Consider the following 22,097-nt stretch of genomic DNA (forward strand, 5'->3'; position numbering starts at 1 on the left):
TATCTAAGTATAAAATTCTGGGGTGTACTCTACAATAATTTGAGTTATGAATTTTTTTACCCCAAAGTTGAGTAAAATGAATACATTGCAAATTTAAAAATAAATTAAATTAATTAATGTTTTAATTTTTTTAGAAGTTTTTTGAGAATGCAGTTTTGTAGCCCATTAAATTTTAATATAATAAAGTGGAAGTTTTAGGCGATTGCAAAATCGGCGTTAATTTTGTTTTTATTTTTTTTGAAAACGGTTTTGCGCATTTTTTTCCATAAGAAAAAAGTGCGAAAAGTCGTCAACATAAAAAATATTAAAAATCAGAGCCACCATTGTGACTTTCAAATGGAATATTTTCAAAAACAAGGTTTTTTATCAAAAAATGTGTTTGTGAAAAAATTTTCAAGAAATTTTTTTTTATATTTCTTTTCATATAGATTTTTGATGTGTCCATGTGTGCTTTTTTTCATATTTTTTTTCTCGCCCAGTCCTCGAGAGGGTAACTCGACCTACTAACAAGCTGAAGCAAGGCCTGATTTATGCATTGCTAAACGCAAATAAATTTCAAATATAGTAAATTTCAATTGCAATTTTTAAAAAGCAATTTCTTTTGATGGCAACTGTCAGCAAAGTCTCTCACAACTTTTCAGACAATTTAATCTTTCCAAATTATTTTATCCAAACATTTTCTGCTGTAGACATAGTAACCTTCAAATTCGGTTTAAGCTTTGAACACAAATAAATATCTTTTATTTTCATGACTGATTAGTAAATTAAATGAGGTAGTAAAATTGCAAAACCAAAAGCGTTAAAAGTGGTTATTTATACAAATAAATGAGGCGCCCTTGAATGCCACCGAAGCAATCATTTATGCACCATTCACTCAGTCAGCCATTCATTGTGCTATTTTGCGCTTTTGAATATTTTTATGCCGATTTTTTACGTGCAGCTTATATTCATACAGTTATGCGCATTCACAAATACTTATCTGCATTCAGAAAAATGCCAACATTCACATGCATAATGATAAGTGGCAGGGTAAATATTAATGTCACAAATGACTGCATATACTTTGCTGCTCGCTCACGTTTCCTTTCACTTTTTCCGGAGCTTGTTGTCGCTCACGCGGTACTACGCTTGATTAGGCACTTAATGTGCCAATGAGCAGGCAGCTAGCGACCGGGAAAAAGCGTAGGCTCGTGTGATGTTTGTGGGTAGCCGAGACGTTGAAATGTCAGTAGAGTGTCCTTGACTTTGTAGCGGTTTTCTAGCATGTATGCTTTCCTGTATATGTAGGTGTGTGTATGCAGATTTGCCTGTCAACTGACACAGTCGAGCACGTTAAAACTGGCTACCTTTTTCCCTCAACCACAGCTGTGTGTGACCGAGTGAGCCATTCAGGTGTGACTAATAGGCAGTCATTTATAATTCAATCAAATGAATATTCGCCTTCACATACTTATATTAATGAGTATTGTGAAATTTTATATCTTGTACTGATAAATGTTTATGTTATAAGAAATCAATCAGGATTAAAAAAGTTACATATTAAAAATTTAAAAAATAGTTATCATGGTTTTGTTATAAGTAAATAAAAGTAAGGCGAAAATTTTTCAGCGACATGTTAAATATATTGGAAAAAATATTCTTGATTTTTCTACTCTAAGTATGTATTTTTAATTATTTTCCTTACAGAGCTGGCAAACGGTCGATATGAACACAGCCGTATTTCCGCCAGATATAACACCACTCATTCTAGCTGCTCACAAAGATAATTTTGAAATCTTGAAAATTCTCCTGGATCGTGGCGCTGCAGTGCCAGTTCCTCATGACATACGGTGCGTAAGAGTAACCTTGAAAATATAAAAGTTCATACATACATAAGTTAACACATGCATACATACATACATAAATACATATGGGCAGTTACAATTACATAGAAGCATACGAGGAAAAGACCTCCATTGAAGAACTTTATTAAAATTTATACCTTTAAGTGCCGTTTTCACAGTCGGGGGTGTATTCAAATTCGGCAGTTAAAATTTAAAAATTATTATTTTTTAAATTTTTGTACTGAAAACCTGTAGTTAACTGCAGATTGAGAGTTAACTCGTCACTGTAAAAACGGCCCTGAGGTTTGGTATTTTAAAAGGATTAAAAATTAATAAAAAATTAGGGCGATTTCAAAAATCAGCTCAAAAAAGTTTCAAAATTAAAAACAGAGAATTACTCTAACTGTTAGTATTACACCATAAAGAGCGCCATTTCACGAAAGGAGGAATGTGGGTGTCACCATTTTCACATACAAAATTTTCGAAAAAGTTGTTAGGGTGCAAACATTTTTCGGCGTAGAAAAAATTGAAATAAGCATATTCAGGGTAAAATTAAAAAAAAAAACCTAAAAACGAAATGAAACTTTCAATAAAATTATTAATGCGAATTTCTTCAATTGGTAGAATTTTTCAAAGTAAAATTTCATAGTACACTTAAAATGCTAATCCAATTTTTAAAGCGTTTTTTCGGAGTAAAATATTTTTGGAATGCACCTATTAAAAGATATGAGCCCAAATTTTAAAGAAGTTTTTCGGAGTATAATATTTTTGGAATACAATTTTTTAAATTTCAAATCAATTTAAATCAAATTTTAAAGGAGTTTTTTTTATTTATTTATTTATTTTATTTATTTAACTAAGAAATTTGGTGGTATTTTTAAGACTATTCAGTCTTTTATAATACATCAGCGCGCATTAATTTACAAAATTAGAATCTAAACCCTAACATAAAACAAATAAGAGATATAGTTGATAGTTGATGACATTAAAAAAAAAAAACAGAATGAAATAGAAAAAAAGCAGAAATTCAGAAAATTTAGGAAAATTTTCCTGTAGATAAGTTTTTTTAATAGTTCTTTTGTGTTACTTTAAACGGAAAATGTGAGCCCAAGTTTTTAAAGGATCTTTTTTGGGAGTAAGATTTCTGAGCAAAAGTTTCTGAGGTTAACAATTAAGGAGTACATTTTTGGGACAAAAATTTTTCGGAGCATATTATTGATGTGTAAAATTAGACGAAAAATTTCGGAGTAAAGCTTAATGAAAAGCAGCTTTTCCCGTTATAATTGCCGTGATTGAAACTTACCTACCTATAAATAATATGTATTTTCATACCGAAAAAAATTACCAAAATAAAATTGAAGAAAAATAGGAAATTAAAAAAAATTTGGGAAAATAATTTTTTAGAGAAGTTCAAACTTCAAACTTTAAAATTAAACAAAAAATGTTAGCTCAAGTTTTAGAGGAACTTTTTTGGAGTAAAATTTTCTAAGTAAAACAATTTTGGGGTTTAAAAGTTTAAGATTATATTATCTTCGCAAAAAATATTTTCTTTGCAAAATTTTACAAATATTTTTGGAGTAAACTTTAGTAAATCAGAGCTTTTCTTGTTTTAATGTTAGAAAGTTACCTAAAAAAATAACAAAATACAAGTAATTTTTAGCAAAAAAAAACCGACTTCAACTCTCATATAAAAAAAAATATATATATATATATATATCTCATGATCCACTGATCGGATCTTAACCAGATTAGTATGGGACCACCTCTGAGACACTACCTTTCCGATGCGAAAAGAATCGAAATCGGTTGACGTGGTCCAAAGTTATGCGGTAACATACATAAAAAAAATAAAATAAAATAAAAAAATAAAGCAAATAAAAAAAATATTCCGACGAACTGATAACCTCCTCCTTTTTTGGAAGTCGGTTAAAAAGTAAAATTGAAAATTTGAAGAAACTTTTCAGTAAATAATTTTTTTTAATAGTTCTTTCGTAGATTCGCTACTTGAAGGCAAATGTTTACAATAAACGATAAACCTAAGCCTCCAATATTTAGAGTAATTTTTTTGGGAGAGAAATTATCTAAGTAAAAGATTTTCGTAGAAAAAATTTTTGGAGTTAAAAATTTGAAAGTAAACTTTTTCGGATAAAATAATTTTGGAGTAACATTTTTTGAGTAAAGCTTGATGAAAAAGAGCTTTTCTTGGAATAATTTCCGTGGTACAATTTTTTTTTTACAATATATAATTTCCCACTAAATACTTTGGGACAAAAATTTCCAAGAAAGAAGAAAAGAAAATAACTTTTAAAGTAGTTCTGTTTTGTGGTGTATTCATTACTTGAAGGCAAATTTTCAAATTACAGCAAAAATATAGATAAGCCCAAGTAAAGGAGCTTTTTCCGGAGAAAGTAAGTAGTTAGTAAAAAAATGTTAGGAGGTAAAACTGTAGGAGAAAAATATTTTGGGAGTTAAAAATGTAAGAGTAAATTTTTTTCCGAGTAAAAATTCTAGGAGTAAAGTTTTTCTGAATAAAATTTTACGAAAATTTTCGGACCTATTTAGAAAGTTAGGGATATTCCCAGGAGATAAAAATGGAAGAATAATTTTTTTTTTTAGTGAAAATTGTAGAAGTAAACTTTTTCGAAGTAAAATTTTTCGAAACGTTTCGGATTTAAGATTAAAGAATTAGTGCCTTTAGCAGTATAATTTTCACAGTAGAAAGATTTGCATGAAAAATGTTCACCGTAAACTTCTTTCAGTAAAATTTTTCCAAGCAAATTTCTCAAAAATCGCAGCCAAACAGGAATACACTTTCAGAGGAAAAGAGTTTTCGAGTTAAAAATGCAAGATTAAATTTTTCTTTTCGAGTAAAAATTTTAAGAGTAAAGTTTTTCTGAGTAAAATTTTTGTACCAAAATTTTGAGAACTAAGGCTTTTCCCAGGTGCTGCGGACTAAAGTTTAAATAATTAGAGCATTTCCCAGTCTAAATTTTATGGTTGAAAGTTTTGTATGTAAAATATTCACCGTTGACCTTTTTGGTCAAAAGTTTCCAAGAAAGGTTTTCAAAAACGGTAGCCAAACAGGAAACATACAAGATTTGAAGAAACTTTTAAAGAAAATAATGTTTTCGAGTAAAGCTTGTTTTGGTATTTAATACGTGAATCACAACTGAAAACTATTCTAGGAATTTAAAAAAAAAATTGTCACTAAATTATATTTTTTTTATAAAATATTCTCATACTTCCAGTTGCGGTTGTGATGAGTGCGTACGCCAGTCTAACGAAGACTCACTACGTCACTCACTTTCGCGTGTTAACATTTACAAAGCTTTGGCCAGCCCTTCGCTCATTTGCCTTACCTCAAGCGATCCATTACTCACAGCATTCCAACTGTCATGGGAACTACGTAATTTGGCCTTTACAGAGCAGGTAAGTGTTATATATAATTAAACAAAATTAAAAAAGTATGTATGATAAAGTCATTTAATTTACTGAGTGCGTCAGAGCTCATTCAGGTCCTGTTTGAGTGAAGAAGTTTTTAATTAATTTTCTCAATTTCTAGGAATGCAAAGCGGAATATATGGAATTGCGACGCCAGTGCCAAAAATTTGCAGTCGATTTGCTTGATCAAACGCGCACCTCAAATGAGCTGGCCATTATACTGAACTATGATCCAGAATTTTCCACCTATGAACCCGGTGATCGTATGAGCTTATCGCGACTTGAACAAGCTATTACCTACAAGCAGAAGAAGGTGAGTTGCAAAAATTTATATTTATGTATATTTGTGGACTATTAGGTACACTTAGATTATTTGAGATCGTTTTGGCTCAATTCGCTTCTTTCACACTCACAAAGAGCTACAGTTATGCAAAATAAGTGTACATGAATTTTAGTTATCACTTTTTTTTTTTAATAGCAACTGCGCCTAATACAAATCCATTAGCCTAATTATTTTGCATTTTGTCTTCATTCATTTCAGTTCGTGGCCCACTCGAATATCCAACAACTACTCTCAGCTATTTGGTATGATGGCTTGCCTGGCTTTAGGCGTAAAACGTATCTCGAAAAATTCTGGTGCATCATACAAGTGGCCGTACTATTTCCGGTTTATTGTACGATTTACATGGTTGCACCGAATTGCCGTACTGGCATACTGATGCGTAAACCATTTATGAAATTTCTCACGCACGCTTCATCCTACTTGTTCTTCCTATGTAAGTAACAAAGTTATCGAGTGGGAGTTGTAAGGTTATGCAAGCACGAATGTGTTAGTGAGTTAGTGAGTGTGTGTGAGTTTGTGTATTGATAGATATGTGCAACGATTTGTAACAGTGTTGAGCGATACCTACACACGTCCATCTAAACTCTTGCTGGCTCTGGAGTTTAAAGCTAATCAGCTTAAGCACTTAAATGAATTTTCTGCTAAGCAGTTGGTCTTGGTACATGTAACGAACTACTGTTGCTTTGTTAAATGGTTACTGCAGCTGCCTTAGTTGGCTGTCGATATTACAGCATCTAAAACTTCAATCAACCTAAGAATTTCTGGCTAATAAGTGGAAACATAGCGTAATCTCACTGATCTAAGTTGTTTGAGTGTGAGTGCAAATAGGCTAAGGGAGACCGATAACATATGTACATATGTATGTAAGAAAGTAACCTAAGGCATGTGTGGGAAGTATGTGAGTACGTGAGCAAGAAAGTAAGGAAGTAAGCACTAGAGCATATTTCCTAGAGATATGCGACCTCAAGGTGTTTTTTTGTACAAACTTTATAATTTTATAAACAATCTCTTTTTGTGAATACATGCCTCAAAGCTACATAAGTATGTATTAGGTATATGTATTTTTAAGTTTCAATTATAGCACCGAAATGTTTCAATGTACATACAGCATGCTTTAGTGAATTAAAAAAAAATCACTTCTTTTGGTCCTACGCAAAACCACACTTACTTTCCTTCTTCACCAACGCATGAATTCTTCTTTTAGTCAGCCAACTCATAAAGTGACATATTAACTACTATGCTGGCTATCGGAAATTTGCCCGTCTAACAGATTTTTTCGCTTTTCTAATGCCTTGAGTACAATAATCTTTCCAGTCCATTAAATTTTCTGCTGATGGCATATTTGCTACTTGTCACTTTTGTTAATAGTTTGAGCCTCTTACGATTGGACAAAGTAGCCATTTCCCCCCAAGTGGTTATTAGCACTTGTCTGGTCGAATGTAATTTGCTGCTGTCACGTCAATCTTTCCTTTTAAAAGTTGGAGCAGGAGAGCTTTAAATGCACAAAGCCAGATACAGTTGTCTAAGGAAAGATGAAATATTTCTAGAGATATGCTTTCGATGGAAGAGGGTGGAAAAAATTTGGTGACAAATTTTTATTTATAAAAATTTTCTACATAAAATTCGTTTTCGAACAACTATTCATTCCGAAAATGTGTTTCAGAAAAACTTACTTCGAAAATGTTACTCTAAAATAGTGCACTCGGAAGAAAAAACTCCGAAATAGGTCAAATAGAAAAAATTTTCACTAAAAAACTTTTAATAAAATTTAAAAATTTTCAGTAGATACATTTTATTTTGAGATTTTTTTACTAAACCTTTTGTTGTAATAATTTGAACATCAAACATGTATTTCTTCATCCGAAAACATTGTTTCATCGAAAAAATTAGTATTTTACTCCGACATACTTAATTAGAATTAATGACAAAGCTTTTTTGTCCATTTTACAAAAATCTAATTTCCAAATTTTGCAGTACAAAATTGAAAAGATTGGTTTTTTTCTGTGTATTCGTTGCATAAAGGTAAATTTTAACATTAAACGAAAGATGTAAGACCAAGTGTTTGAAGAAACTTTTTTCGGAGTAACATTTTTTTCCAAGTAAAAAATGTTCGGACTAAATATTTTCGTAGGAAATGTTTTTAGATGTGAAAATGCGAGAGTAAATTTTTTTCCGAGTAAAAATTTTAGTACATAATTCGAAATACTTCCTATGAAAATTTTCTCGAAAAAAGTTTACTCCGAAGAAATAACTCCGAAATAATTAACATAAAAAAATTTTCACCAAAAAAAATTAAAACAAATTTTAAAATTTTCACTTAGTTTTATTTTGAAATTTTTTTAATAAATTTTTTTAAACAAAAGCAAACATGTTTTTATTTATACGAAATTGTGCCTCCGAATTACTTTGAAAAATAACAATTTAGATTAATGTCGAAACGTTTTTTATCCGTTTATTTTGAAGTAATTAATTTATAAACTTTCTAGTAAACAAATTTTATATTAGTTTTGTTTTGTGTATTCTGTACATGAAGGTAAATTTTTACACTACCCGAAAAATATAACCATAACATTTTAAAGAAACTTTTTAAGGAGTAAAATTTTCTAAGTAAAAAATTTTCGTAGTAAATAGTATTTTAGGTAAGAAATGCTATTGGAAGTAAAAATGTAAATGTACAAAAATTTAATTAACTCGAAATTCTTCGAAAATTGTATTCGCAAAAAGTTTACTCCAAAGGAAATATTCCAAAACAGTTAACATAGAAAAAATAAATTTTAAACATTTTTTCAAAAACATTTTATTTAGCATTTTTTTCCTAAAATTTTCGTTCAAAATATTTTAACACAAAAAATTTCTCTATCTCAGAAAAATTTTAATTCGAAATATTTTACTCCGAAATAGTTCTTTAAAAGCAATATATTCGGAAAAATCTAGTTCTCAAATTTTTATTAGAAGAGTTTACCGAAAAGTTTTTTTTATAATTTTTTTTTACTAAAATTTTTGTTGGAGAAATTTTCACACAAAAATGTATTTATATGTCCAAAACGTTTCACCGAAAAATTGCATATCAAAATATTTTACTCCGAGATAGCGAGACTGAGCAACTTCAAACGAAGCAAAAAATCATCATCATTATGATCTAACGAAAAACTGCAGGTTTGACCAGAGCATTGCAAGAAATGTCAGCGCCAGTTTGTAAAAATTAGCTTTAAAAGTTTTGGAAAACTCTAATCGATTAGAGTTATTCAGAAAAGTGAATTCATAAAATTGTAAAAAATAAAATTTTGTATTTAAAAGATTTTTGTACCGAAGGATTTTACTCGGTAAAATGTGCAATTAAACGAAAAGTTTCCATAACGGTAGTTATATTTCATTCGAAGGAATTTATGTAAAACTTTGTAATCCAAATAAATATTTTCTACTTTTAGCTTCTATAAATGTTTTTCGGAAAGCAAATTTAATCTAAGTAAAAAGCTCCTTACAATGTTACTCCGAAAAATTTTCAACTTCGAAACGTTTGTGTGCAAAATGTTTTTGGAAAAATGGTTCTTCGTAGGATTTTGTACGAAAATTAAAAAAAACAATTACTTGGAAGGTTTAAATCCGAAAGTATGAAAAAACATTGGTTCGAAAAAATACCTCTAATGAGGAGAATGTAATTGTATTATCCTCTAAAATTTTAGTCCCAAAAAAGAAAAAAAGAAAAGTATTATTATTTAAAATTATGCTTCGGAAATTTTAACTTCGAAGAGTTTTTTTGCCCAAGAACATCATTCGGAAAAGTATTACTGGTCAGATACAGAATTCTAAGCTTTTAATACAAAAATTTTAAGTATGTAAATATTAGCTTCCAGAAAGTGAGGCTCCGAAATATTTTAGTTAGAAAAGATTTACATAATTCGATATACCACACTTTATAAGAAATTATTTGTAAGCTTTAACCCTGAAACTTTTAACTGTGAAGAAGTAATGCATTATAAGAAATTTTTTCCCAAAAATATGTTCCTATTCCAAAGATATTTTCTTATAAACTTACTTTCGAAAACATTATTGTTAGCTTGTTTGTTCTCCAAAAACTTAACTCCGGAATATTTAATTTGAAAGGTTTTTAACTTCACCTTTGCTTTGGCTAAACTTTACTCCGAAAAATTAATCCTATGTAGAAAAAAAGCTTTAAATTTTAATTTCGAAAATTTTAATAAAAAAAATACACAAATAATTACAACTACAACATATTAGTGCTTAGAAAATTTGATTCCAAAAAGTTTAACTCTAAAATTTTAGCTCTTAAAAATAACACCGAAACGTTCGCAGAGTTTAAAAACGCTAGCTTGGAAGATGTATACTCCGAATTTTTAATTATTTATTTATTTATTTATTTATTTAAAAAAGATTACACCCATACCAATCTGAATCTCTATTTTCGGTTAAACTTTACATCGAAAAATTAATCCCGTGTAGAAAAAGGGGTTTAAAGTTTTATTCAGAAAATTTTAATTCTATAAAATTACCGCGAATTGGAAATTTGGAAAAATTTTTGATTCAAAAGGTTTTTCCCACATTTTTACTTTGGCTAAACTTTACTCCGAAAATTAAAGCCATTGTAGAAAAAAATTTTCAGATTGTGTTTCGACAATACAACTATTAGTTCTCAAAAATTTGATATTCAGAAAAATTTAACTACGTTAAATTTACTCTGAAATTTTTGTTCTAAAAATCAGCACCAAAACGTTCGGAGAGTTAAAAAAGTTATCTTGGAAAATTTTGTCTACGAAATTTTGATTATTAACAAGTAATTTTTAGCAAAAAAAAACCGACTTCAACTCCCATATAAAAAAAAAAAATATATATATATATCTCATGATCCTCTGATCGGATCTTAAGCAGATTAGTATGGGACCACCTCTGAGACACTACCTTTCCGATGCAAACAGAATTATCGAAATCGGTTGACGTGGTCCAAAGTTATGCCGTAACATACATAAAAAAGAAAATAAAAAAAAAAAAGATTCCGACGAACTGATAACCTCCTCTTTTTTTGGAAGTCGGTTAAAAAATACCACCAATGTGTCTGTATGTACACTGCACATACGTAAATTTTAAAAACAGAAAACTTTTATTCGAAAAAACTTCGAAGTTCCTTTATCAAAAAACTTGTATTCCCAAAAAATTTTGAAATAAGAGAAAACGTTATTCAGAAAAGAATAATCAGTTTTATAAATAAATAGTTGCAACCGACTTGCAAATTTCGCTTTTTTTTTGGTGGGAAGTTTGCTCTGAAAAATCAAAAATTACAGATGCGAAAACTTTAGAAGCGTTGTAATAATACGCAAGCAATACATATATTATCCACACACAAAAGCTTCGCCACTCATATTCCCTGCTGAAAACGCCAACCACATCAAATAGTATTTGTCAAACATTTAGAAACCCATTTATGAACATTATCTAATCGAGTAAAACAGACAGCGGCAATAATACTTCTGTGATCGAAGTAAATACCCTCGGGAATGTGGCAGCAAGCAATTGTTGAAGCCAAGTCAATGCTCAGCGAAAAGAAATACAAGAAACGGAAATCGTAGAAACGAAAATATAAAAAAGACACAGGAAATGATAAAAATGTGCTGCCAAGGACTATCAGCTTAAAACAGTTAGAAGAGTAGCAAATAGACAGAAACCATTGGTCAAATATAGTCGCATCAATGCAGCAGAAGTGGAAAAAAATTGTATTTATAGACTCCCATTGTGTGGTTATGTAGCTTGTACTTATAAGAATATGCGTTTGAGTGAGTGTGTGAGTGCGTGTGTGTGTGTGCATAAGACTATTACGAAGTGCCTTTAGCGTGACGGTTGCAAGCACTTGACAGCCGCAACGAATAACCAGTTATCAAAGCCATGCTGCGCTCAGACACGTTGGGAGCTGGAAAAGATATTCTAGACACAATATTTTTTAAAATTTCTAATTTTTTTTTTGTGTTTTGGTGGTATTTACTTACTTATTTTATAAAAACTTTTATTCCTTTTTACTACTCACCCACTTATTACTTACCGTACCAATGCGGCACTGCTCTCGCTTCTTCACGACTAACACCGTGCTATATATGTATGTATGTATATATGCATGTATGTACCCTTTTGGCAAACAGTCATTCTAATCCTGGTTTCGCAACGTGCCGATGACGATGTTATACGTCTTTTCGGCACCGAACGCATGCGGAAAGAGTTGGCCGAGGAACAGATGCGACAGCGTGGCAAAGGGCCGACTAAGTTGGAGTTGCTTGTTGTGTTTTATGTATTCGGCTTTATGTGGGAGGAGGTGCAGGAGATATTTACGTTGGGCATGAAGAGTTATTTGCGGAATATGTGGAATTTCATTGATTTTCTGCGCAACAGTTTATACGTGAGCGTCATGTGTCTGAGGTAAGTGAAAACTAAGTTAAAGTGAGATCGAAAGAGTTCAGTTGGTTGCTACAAGGGCCTTAATAAAAACCTTGGAGAAGTTTGAAATAACTAAAAGGGTTTTAATTATTTTAAACCGAAATAAATAAACATTAAAAAAGCTTTAGTCCTGAAAAGTTGTACTTTGAAATATTTTTACTATGTAAACTGATGCTGAAAGTGAAAAATTTCTACAAACGATAAACGATGACTTAGTATGAAATATTTTTTTTGCCATTAAAAACTTTGTTTCGATTTTTTTTGTTTAAATGCTTTTAAGAACACTTATTCTAAAATGTGTATGTACATAAAATTTTTACGACGAAAAACTTTTCTGGAAATAATTCCAAAAGAATAAGAAAAAATTGTAGCTGCAAATAATAGAGAGAAAAAAGTCCGAAAATCTTAACTCTGAAAAAATGTATAAGAAATATTTTATTTTTAAACTCCCCAAAATTTGTTTAATAATATGTATTTATAAAAATTGTATTTTAAGAGAATTTAATATTTTCCGAAAACATATACCGAAGAAAAGTCCGAAAATCTTAGCTCCGAAGAAATGTTCTCAAAATATTTGATTCTTAAAATTCCACAAAATGTTTTAATAATATTTCCAAATATTTTTATTTTAAGAAAATTTAACATTTTCTGAAATTAACAATTACCAAAAGAGTCCGAGAACCTTAACGCCGAAAAAAATTATTCGAAATTTTTCATTTTTAAAGCTCCACACAACATTTTACCCAAAATTGTGTACCCCAAAAAGCTTTTACCGAAATCGATTATATTCGTTTAAAGTTCATGTGCAATACCTACTGATAACAAACTTGTTTTCGATTATTTCTGTTCCTTCGAATAACTTTATTTAAAAAAATATTTTGAGAAAATGTTACATCTGACATTTTCCGAAAATTCTACCCGAAAAAAGTTACTTCAAGTAATAAAAATATTACTTTGAGAAAATTTGACAAATTCCAAAAACAGAAAAGCTTCATCAAAAAAGAAAAAATTATTATTTCCAAAAAATTACTCAGGAAAAATTTGTTTAAAAACAATAAAATGCTCGTACTTCAAATCACTTAGTGTAAAACACTTAACTTCAAACTCCGAAAATTTTTACTTCGAAAATTTTAATAAGAAAAATTTTTTACTTAGAAACTCACTGCAAAAAATACAACCAATAACTTTTGTCTCGATAACATATTAGGTCTCAAAACCTTAATTCGGAAACTTTCTTCCGGAGAAAAATTTTTCCAAATGAATTTATTCTGTAAAGAAAATATTAAAAAAAAAACCTTTCTTAAACAGTATTTTAAAAAATTTAGTTTAAGACATTTAGACCGTTGTTTATAGCAGGTTTTAAAATTTATCTGTCCTTTAAACACAAATTTTGCTCAGAAAAACTTTTTTGAAGGGCAATTTAATTTTAAAAGCTAATTCAGAAAACCGCGATTAGCCTTAAAACTGCAGACTCTTTCAATGTTTTGTTTTCCATAAAATGTATTAAACAGTTTGGTTTACTGTAGAATTTAGCACAATAATCTTATTAGAACATTGGTTCAAAGAAAGTTTACTTGGAAAATTTTTTTCAGAAAGTATCTAGTGTTCTGAAAAAATTTAATCCGAAAAAAAAATTTTCAGAAAAGTTTGCTTAAAAAATAAGCGCGAAATTAAAAAAGATTAAGCGCCGTTAGGGTTTAAAATTAATCTGCACTTTAAACAAAAATTTTGGTATAAAACAATTTGTTTGAAGAGCAGATGAATTCTAAAAGCGAATTGAGAAAACAGCACTAAAATATTTAGCTGCGAAAATCCAAAAATCTTTATTTCGAAAATTTGATTATTTTATTTTTTATTTAATTACCACAAAAGGGCTATTTTGTTTCAGATATTTTTTTGGAAATTATTTACTTCGAAAATATTTATAAAAAGGTTTTGTATAAAAGTTTTTCGAAGAATTTTATTCAGAAAAAAATGTACATCAAAAAAGTTAATTTAAAAACATTTATCAATACCTCTGATTCCGATAATATTTGACTCCTCAAAAATTTCGTTTTGATAATATTTTTGAAGTAGTTTTTTTTTAATTCATATATTTATTGCGAAAATATGTACTTCTAGATTTTTTTTTCAGAGTAACTTTTTTTTGAGGAATGATTATTAATTCTCTCCAAGATTTTTTTTGTAAATAAGTGGTTTCTGCAGAATCTTTTATACCATTAAAAGATTTGCCACATTTCACGTTAGTGTGAACAAAGTGCTACGAATCAGGGAAAGATATTTTTTAAATATTTAAAACTTTAGATTAGTAATTGCGACTCTGATAATTATTAAAGCAAAACTTCCCTTCATCCGTCCACAGAATCATCGCCTACATTCAGCAAACCAGCGAAATCGTGCACGATCCCAAAATGGCATTTGTACCGCGCGAGAAGTGGGACGACTATGATCCACAATTGATTGCTGAGGGGCTGTTGGCTGCTGCAAACGTTTTCTCAGCGCTGAAGCTGGTGCATTTGTTCTCGATCAACCCACACCTCGGCCCATTGCAGATCTCGCTCGGACGCATGGTTATCGACATAGTAAAGTTCTTCTTCATCTACTCGCTGGTGTTGTTCGCCTTCGCTTGCGGGCTGAATCAATTGCTTTGGTATTTTGCCGATTTGGAAAAGAGTAAATGCTACAGCCTACCAGATGGTTCAGCCGATTGGGGCGGTAATGGAGATTCGTGCATGAAATGGCGACGTTTCGGAAAGTGAGTAAGGGTGGTGTGCTAGGACGAAGAAGAATTGAACTTTGGAGAGCTTGGGATTGCTTACACATACCCTTTAAATTTTATATCCGAAAATTGGCTTTTGAATATCTTATCACGTATTATGTTTTAAAACTTTTTACTTGTCGAAAACATTCACTTTTTAAATGCGTATATTTTCCCCATCATCGCCTTCATCATTGCTGCCAATATTTCATTTGCCGCCGCTACATACGCTCCAGCTTCCTTACAATTATCTTTTACTCATTCATTGCTCATATTTCTTTCAATATTTCACATACGCTCCACCTCTTCCAGCCTCTTCGAGTCATCGCAATCACTCTTCTGGGCCAGTTTCGGCATGGTTGGCCTTTCCGATTTCGAGTTGACTGGCATTAAATCATACACACGCTTCTGGGGTTTGCTGATGTTCGGCTCATATAGTGTCATCAATGTGATTGTACTGTTGAATCTACTCATCGCCATGATGTCCAATTCATATGCAATGATTGATGTAAGTTGGAATTGGTCAAACGGATGAAGGTATGAAGGCAGCAGATAGGAAAGGGAAGCAAAAGTCGTGCGCGGTGACAAACAACAAGACATTGGGACAAGTGAAACAGGCTGTAAAGTGAAAAAAATATGTATGAATGAGGGAGGATGCACACTTTGTAAAGAGTAGAAGCGTGGAGTGTGTGTGTGTGGGTTGAAAACTCGATGTGCAGAAAGCTGTTGAATTGATACGTCAGCAAGTTTTCAAGTCACCTTCTGTGCAATCTTGCCTTGGTCTGACGACATCATTTTGTCAACGCTGAATTGTTGACACAAAAGGCAGCAGGCAGAGGAAGACGAGTCGATGTTGAAGTAGCACGTAAAGATTGAACTGATTACCAAGTCAAAGGGAAAATGTCCAGAGTGCGTGGAGTAGAACGTGTTACACGTAGCTTGGTGTGAAAAATGGTCTTCCTGTACGTATAGACACACCAAGCAATTGTCACAGACCGTCTGCGCTGTTGTCACGTTCGGACAATGAAAAAGCGTCGGAAAGATGCGACTGTGTATAACCCAAAATAAATTTATTTGTTTGCGCCCATACTCAGCAATTCGCTTTTGTGGTCAGTGCGTGATTTATGCACACAGCTTTGGTATAAACGCGCCGGGGGAAAAAATCGCCACTTAGCTTCTTTCACTTCCTATTTATTGTCAGCCTTTTTTATCTTATAAACAAGTACATTTTACTCTTTGTTTTCCCGCAGGAACATTCCGACACGGAATGGAAATTCGCACGCACCAAACTTTGGATGAGCTACTTTGAAGATAGTGCCACGTTGCCGCCACCCTTCAACATAATGCCTTCGGCTAAGTGGCTAATCAGAGTATTTCGCAAATCAAGCAAGGAGATCGATAGGAAGCGTTCAAAGGTGAAGTTAATTATAAGCGAATTGTGTTTGTTTGGTTGTCATTCTGCTGAGTTAACTTTTTTCCAATAATTTCTTTTCACGTTTATTCGCAACAGAAACGCCATGATAAGGATCAAGACAATGCCTATGATAATATAATGCGTTCGCTGGTTTGGCGTTTCATTTCCGCGGAACATCGCAAATTCGAAGTGAATCCCGTCACTGAGGATGACATTAACGAGCTGAAATGTGAGATATCCGCGATGCGCTATGAAATATTGGATGTCTTCGAGAATAGTGGGCTGGATTGTTCGGGCGCAAGCAAGCGTGAGAAGCGTAAGTAGTAGGAAGGGAATGCAGGTAAATTTTAGTTACGAGTAGATAGGCATTGACAAGAAAACGACAAGATATAGGAATTAGAGAACGTCAGAAGACCAAATAAGAGCTATTCGAGTGTGTCGAAACCGCTGTATTTAGAAATGCGCACTTCGCTTCCACAGCGCCTGCAAAATTAAAAAAATAAAAAAGGTTCGTCTAAAAGCGGTCGCCCCCTCGGTTGGCAGAACAAAACCTACAGAGTAAATTTCTGCCATCAAAAATAGCTTCTCATAAAAATACAGTCGCCGTTCCGAGTACGCGGAAAACTGTAGGTCCCTCCTCTTTGTGTGACAACATCAAGGCGCACGCCACAAATCGGAGGAGAATCTGGGCCAAATACTGACGTATTGTGTAAGTGCCAACTTATTGTTTTGAAATGTACCGCAAACTCGATTGCATGTCTTAGGTTATGTTAGGTAAGGTTAGATTGAATTGACTTTTGATAGACACATCAGCATACATAGGTCCATCATTAGGCCCATTGTGGTACCCTTAGGGATCACATTAACCTTCCATCCTCCTGAACAAACCAGAGTGTGAAGTTGGAAAATTTTGGACAATTGCCTTATATTTATTCCCGCTATATCGCTTAGGTTTTCTGTGGTTCCGGCGCCAATAAACATTAGTCTGCTCCTTTCCAGTGCGGGACATTCTGAAAGTAGTTACATTACTGATTCATCTCTGCATCTTCTGCAGTAGGCATTGCACGACACCCCGAGTCTCTCGGCGTGCCTAACTAGAGTGGTGTGACCGGTCAGCAGACGCGTAGCTAAAGAGATTTCTCCAATGCTAAGTATAAGGAAAGGCGTTCCCTTAATCTTTCTATATCCCATTCCGGGCGTATTGCAGGTTTCCGGCCGTTTCCATATTTCGATTGCTTCAGAGAAGAGGAATACCTGCACATTGGGTTTGCAGGTAGCGAGCGGCATGCCCAACTTCTTCCAGAACGGTGAAGGTGGAAGGGAAGATCCCTTCATTGCCTTTATACGTATGTTTCAGGCACCCACCGCAGGTAAAGAGTGAATAGCTCTGCCATTACGGTAAGTTATCTGCGTTGAGATAGTACTATTTCTATAATTCAGAGTTTTCAAAGCTGTTGTTGCATGCTACTGCTCTTGTCCTGAAGCACTTGGTAGCCCGCGAGCTCAGCTTGAAAGACGATGCAGTAGTTTGGAAAGCGGAATGAATTTTGTACTCCTAGTTGTTCTGAGTACACTCCACCTCCGACTTAGTTATCCAATTTGGATCCACCAGCGTAGAACAGAATGAAATCCTCTGACCTTGGAACACCTAAGTTCCATTGTTCTCTGCTAGGGATTTCTACATTACTTCTGTAAATAATACAAGCTCCATTTTGCTTGGGTTTACTCATAGGCCATTTTCATTGGCCATTTTTCCACCCTACTTACTTTTCTCTGCATAACATCACATAATTTTTATGAAATTTGTCCATGTCTCTGAGAAATTGGTTAAAGCCAATTTCAATAGGAGAGGAGATGGAATTCGACCTTGTGGGGTACCCCTACTGACAAATCTGCTCATCGATATCCCCACCACATCGTCCTTAACTATCTGAGATCTCAGCAATTGGTATAAAAGTATCACTGTTAGCGAATCAATGCCTACATCCGCCACGCTGTCGTTACAGATGAGGGTAAAATGTTGTTGAAAGCGCCCTCTGTGTCTTGGAATGCTACCAGACTGTATTCCTTGAAGACGGTGATTTTTCTATCTGCGCTACTATATCATGTAGTGCTATTTCTGTGGATTTACCCTTGGTATAGGTGTGCTGCATAGCCATCAGCTATGTGCGTTATATTCCCCGACTTGGGGATAAATAGAACCTTCGAGAGTGAGAATTTCTTCTATCAATATTTTTCTATTGTATGCAAACTTAAATTTTATATGCTTCAGAAGGGCTTTGGGTCGTGAAAAATAGACATACGTTTTCCAATGAGATCCGAACATCTCAACGCAACACAATGTCTGTATCAAATACACTTACAGTGCCTAAAAATAACAGAAAGGCCTAATACTATTAAAGAAATGTACGCAAAAAAGGATATGAGAAAAATTTACCAACCGGCTGATTCAGTGGAGAAGCCGAGGAGATCCAACAGTTCCAGCTTGTGAACCCAATTGACTCTTTCTCATCCTCAAGACGACAGCCTATTCAGGTCATATTTGTTGGTATTCGCCACCGTTGAAGCATTGGTACAACAGCAAAGTGTCCTGTGATGACGCCGGTAAGGACTCTCACTGCAGATGTATTGAGTTTCAGTATGTTCCCTGTCTTTTTACAACTCAGCCATCAGTGCTGCCTGACTGTCGTCGAAAATAGTGGCTTTGTCTTTGCCGCCCTCTCTATAGCGTAAATCACCGCTTGGAAGAAACTCCAGTCGTTCGGTAAACGAAAGAACCGGTTGATCTGCAGGTCCTTCGAGTAGACACCGACACCAGCATCGGTTCCTTGTTCCATCTGTGAACCGTCAGTGTAGATAAATATACCTCCCTCTGCTACTGGCAGTCCTGCATCCCAATCTTCTTTGGTCGGGAACCGAATGGGTATCATCGTATTGACGTCCTTAATTCCATTTAGCCGGCCCTCATTATTTCATTCAGTATTGCTGATATTGATGACCGAAATTGGTTGCCTTCCACGTTTTGGCTCTCTGAGCGTCAAAACGGTCTTTGCGACCGCACCATGAATGAGAATATGCAGCGGTTGCAAATGAGATATCATGTTAAGCCCCTCTTGAGGTGCGCTACTCACTCCCCCCGATATGCCAAGGCATTCGAGTCTTTGCACATTTTCTATTATTTTCTTGTTTTTACCTTTGTATAGAGCCCTTCACCATTCCAAGGACCCGCGGGTTGCAATCGGTCTGATGACTGTGATGTACACGATAGGTGACCTACGATTATAGTCTCCATTGATTTCCAAGGGTCCTTTTGCACTAGTAGTATGCTGCTACAGATTCCTTGGCTCTCCTCTTTTGAGACCCTTTACCCACTTTCGGAATTTAGAAAACCATTTGGAGCTGTCACCTTTAATAAATATTCGTTACATATTTTAACAAATTTTAAAATTAGCTAAATATGCAAAATAAAATTGGATACAAAAATTCTTAAAAAAATCAATATTTTGATGAGACCTTTCGAATTCCTAATAAATTTTCTTCTTGTAGCCTCTCGCGTCAAGCGCAATAAGGTGTGGGAGCGTCGTCTGATGAAAGGCTTCCAGGTGGCACCCGTGCAAGTGGTCTACGCCGAGGATGCGAACTTCAATGTCAACGGTGAAGGTGAAATCAACGAAATACGCATCGAAAAAGAGCCTTCACGCGATCCCAACGAGACACCACTCGAACGTTTCCGACGCGTAGCACGCGCAGTTGCCGCGCAATCGGCGACACATAAGTGGACGGTAGTGCTGCGCGGTGTTACCAAGAATTCGCAGATCGGACGATGCAGCAACCACCATGATGCGGACAATTTGCAGCATCTCGGAAAGGCAATCGAAGAAGCTAAGCGGTAAGTGGCTGAAAACGAAATAAAATATTTTTTTTTTTTTACATAAACAAACCGTTCGCAGGCTCATATTGCTCAGCCCGACCTTCTCACGTCCAGGCGTCGAGTCACCCATTCCAATCGAGTTCGAGGATGAGAAGACATCAACGCTGCTCGATTTGCTCAACAAGATCAGCGAGGAGATTGACGATCACTATGACGGACCACACGCGCGCACGGCGGAAATGAAAAAACGCGAGCTATTGCGCGCCTTCAACCAACAACAACAGCAACAGCCGACATTTAAAGAGCAAGCCTTTCTGAAGCAGAATAAGTCGCGCTTGGCAACGCAAGAAAAACCACCGCTGCTGGCACGCGCCAAAACAGCGCCTGAAATAGAGCGCAACAAAACTGGCGGGCAAAGCAATAGCACGGCGGTAGCAGGCAATAACAAGAACAACAGCAATAGCGGACAGAAAACAGGCAAAACGAGCAGCGAGTTGCCACTCTCTGCTGGCGGCTTGAACAAGCAGCAACAGCAGCTAAAATCTCAAGCGCCTAAAGCCCAGGCGCCTGGTAAAGCAGTCAGCGCTGGAAGCGGCGCTTCACAAAAAAAGGCTGCCGCACCACTTGCGCCACCCAGCTATGACCAGAGTAATGCTGACAAGAGGAACAATGCGCCTGGTAGTCGACACACGCCATTTTCTGTAGAATTCGGTTACCCGGGTCGACGACCAGGCTACACCGGACCCACCGCTAATGCCAATTCATTCGATATCGATGTGGTCGATCTTGATGATTCAGATATGGAAGTGGGTAGACGCTATCATGACTTGGCTGATGATAATCTCTCCGAGGTAAGCTCGGTTTTGAATTTGGATATAATGCAGCCGGCGGGCGGCGCAAAGCCAAAAGAGGGTCGGCCAGAGCTAACGCGGGGCTACAGTGTCGAAAATGAGAAGCAGCCGAAGGGCGTGCGGCAGCAATCGATTGAGGGACGACAAAATAGGAGTAATCAGAGTAATAGTGGTCGGGGTAACGGTCCACCACCACCGCCAGTGGATCGTAATGGCAAGCAGTGGATGTAAAGTAGTAAGAAATTTCAGTTGCCTAATAACTAAAATGAAATTTATTAATTAAAATATATTGTGCCACCTATGAAATACTTCTGTGCCTTCCCTGCATTCTGCAGCCAAATAAATCCATTTATATTGAGCAAATATTTACAAATAAAATGCAATAATAAATCGTTATTTAAATACGTATGTATGGCATTATCTTTTCAATCATCAGAATGAAATCACTCAGGTTAGTATACGCACTGCTGCCTTTAATTAAAGATTTCATTGTTTTGCACTGCAAGGTTGCGGTGACTGACACAAATAGGAAATATATGAATTTCAAATATATGTTTGAAATAACCACAAATAAAGTAAAATAAATAATATTCGTTAACGTGCACTTAGTTGCCATTTTTAGTTATAATTCATGACCACAATGCATGAGAAAATACATTTTTCTAATAAACTGGTGAACATTTTGCTACGGAAGACATAATTTTTCTTTAATGAGGTGACTGCTTGTGCGTCATTATTAATTTCAAAAATTATTTAAAGCATGTATATTATATTGTCCCAAAAACCAAAGTCATTTTTTAAGGTAACTCATGCTAACTTGCAGTTTTAATTTTTTAGAATAAGCTTTGTGCAGTTCGCGTGTTTTGTTTATTTACTCATTTTACTTCTGTATAAAAAAATATTACTATACTCCCAACGTTTTTGGTTTTTTGCCGGGTTGTCAGGACATTTTCCAAAGTACTCTAAATTATAATACATTTTCAAAAGTTTACACAAAATATGGATATTGGGTTTCAATTGCAAGAAGAACTCGAAACAAGATAAATTATAACTTTTGTTTTCAATTATCATTTTGGAGCATGTTTAGAATGTACTTTAAAAAATAATATCCTTTAAGATTTTTAATTTTGAATGCAATTTGAAGAATCTTAGTTTAAT

At 34.1% G+C, this 22,097-nt stretch overlaps 1 protein-coding gene across 2 annotated transcripts in view; it reads left to right on the forward strand.

The window, feature by feature from the left end:
• The window catches only part of LOC118744216 (transient-receptor-potential-like protein), a 58,128-nt gene extending 36,793 nt beyond the window's left edge, over positions 1–21,335 (forward strand). The window contains exons 5-15 of one of the 2 annotated variants that reach the window (XM_036477075.1): positions 1,687–1,829; positions 5,072–5,252; positions 5,386–5,577; positions 5,806–6,040; positions 11,754–12,027; positions 14,408–14,800; positions 15,116–15,311; positions 16,054–16,218; positions 16,314–16,533; positions 19,764–20,106; positions 20,168–21,170. In XM_036477075.1, coding sequence (XP_036332968.1) covers positions 1,687–1,829; positions 5,072–5,252; positions 5,386–5,577; positions 5,806–6,040; positions 11,754–12,027; positions 14,408–14,800; positions 15,116–15,311; positions 16,054–16,218; positions 16,314–16,533; positions 19,764–20,106; positions 20,168–21,170 — 3,345 coding nt within the window. Of the gene's footprint in view, positions 1–1,686; positions 1,830–5,071; positions 5,253–5,385; positions 5,578–5,805; positions 6,041–11,753; positions 12,028–14,407; positions 14,801–15,115; positions 15,312–16,053; positions 16,219–16,313; positions 16,534–19,763; positions 20,107–20,167 lie in introns of both variants that reach the window. The other variant, XM_036477074.1, reaches the window with a different exon arrangement.
• The last annotated feature ends 762 nt before the right edge of the window (positions 21,336–22,097 follow it).

This window comes from Rhagoletis pomonella, unplaced genomic scaffold (assembly GCF_013731165.1).
Source record: "Rhagoletis pomonella isolate Grant_MI unplaced genomic scaffold, Rhpom_1.0 Rhpom_scaffold_00008, whole genome shotgun sequence".
Lineage (NCBI taxonomy): Eukaryota > Metazoa > Arthropoda > Insecta > Diptera > Tephritidae > Rhagoletis > Rhagoletis pomonella.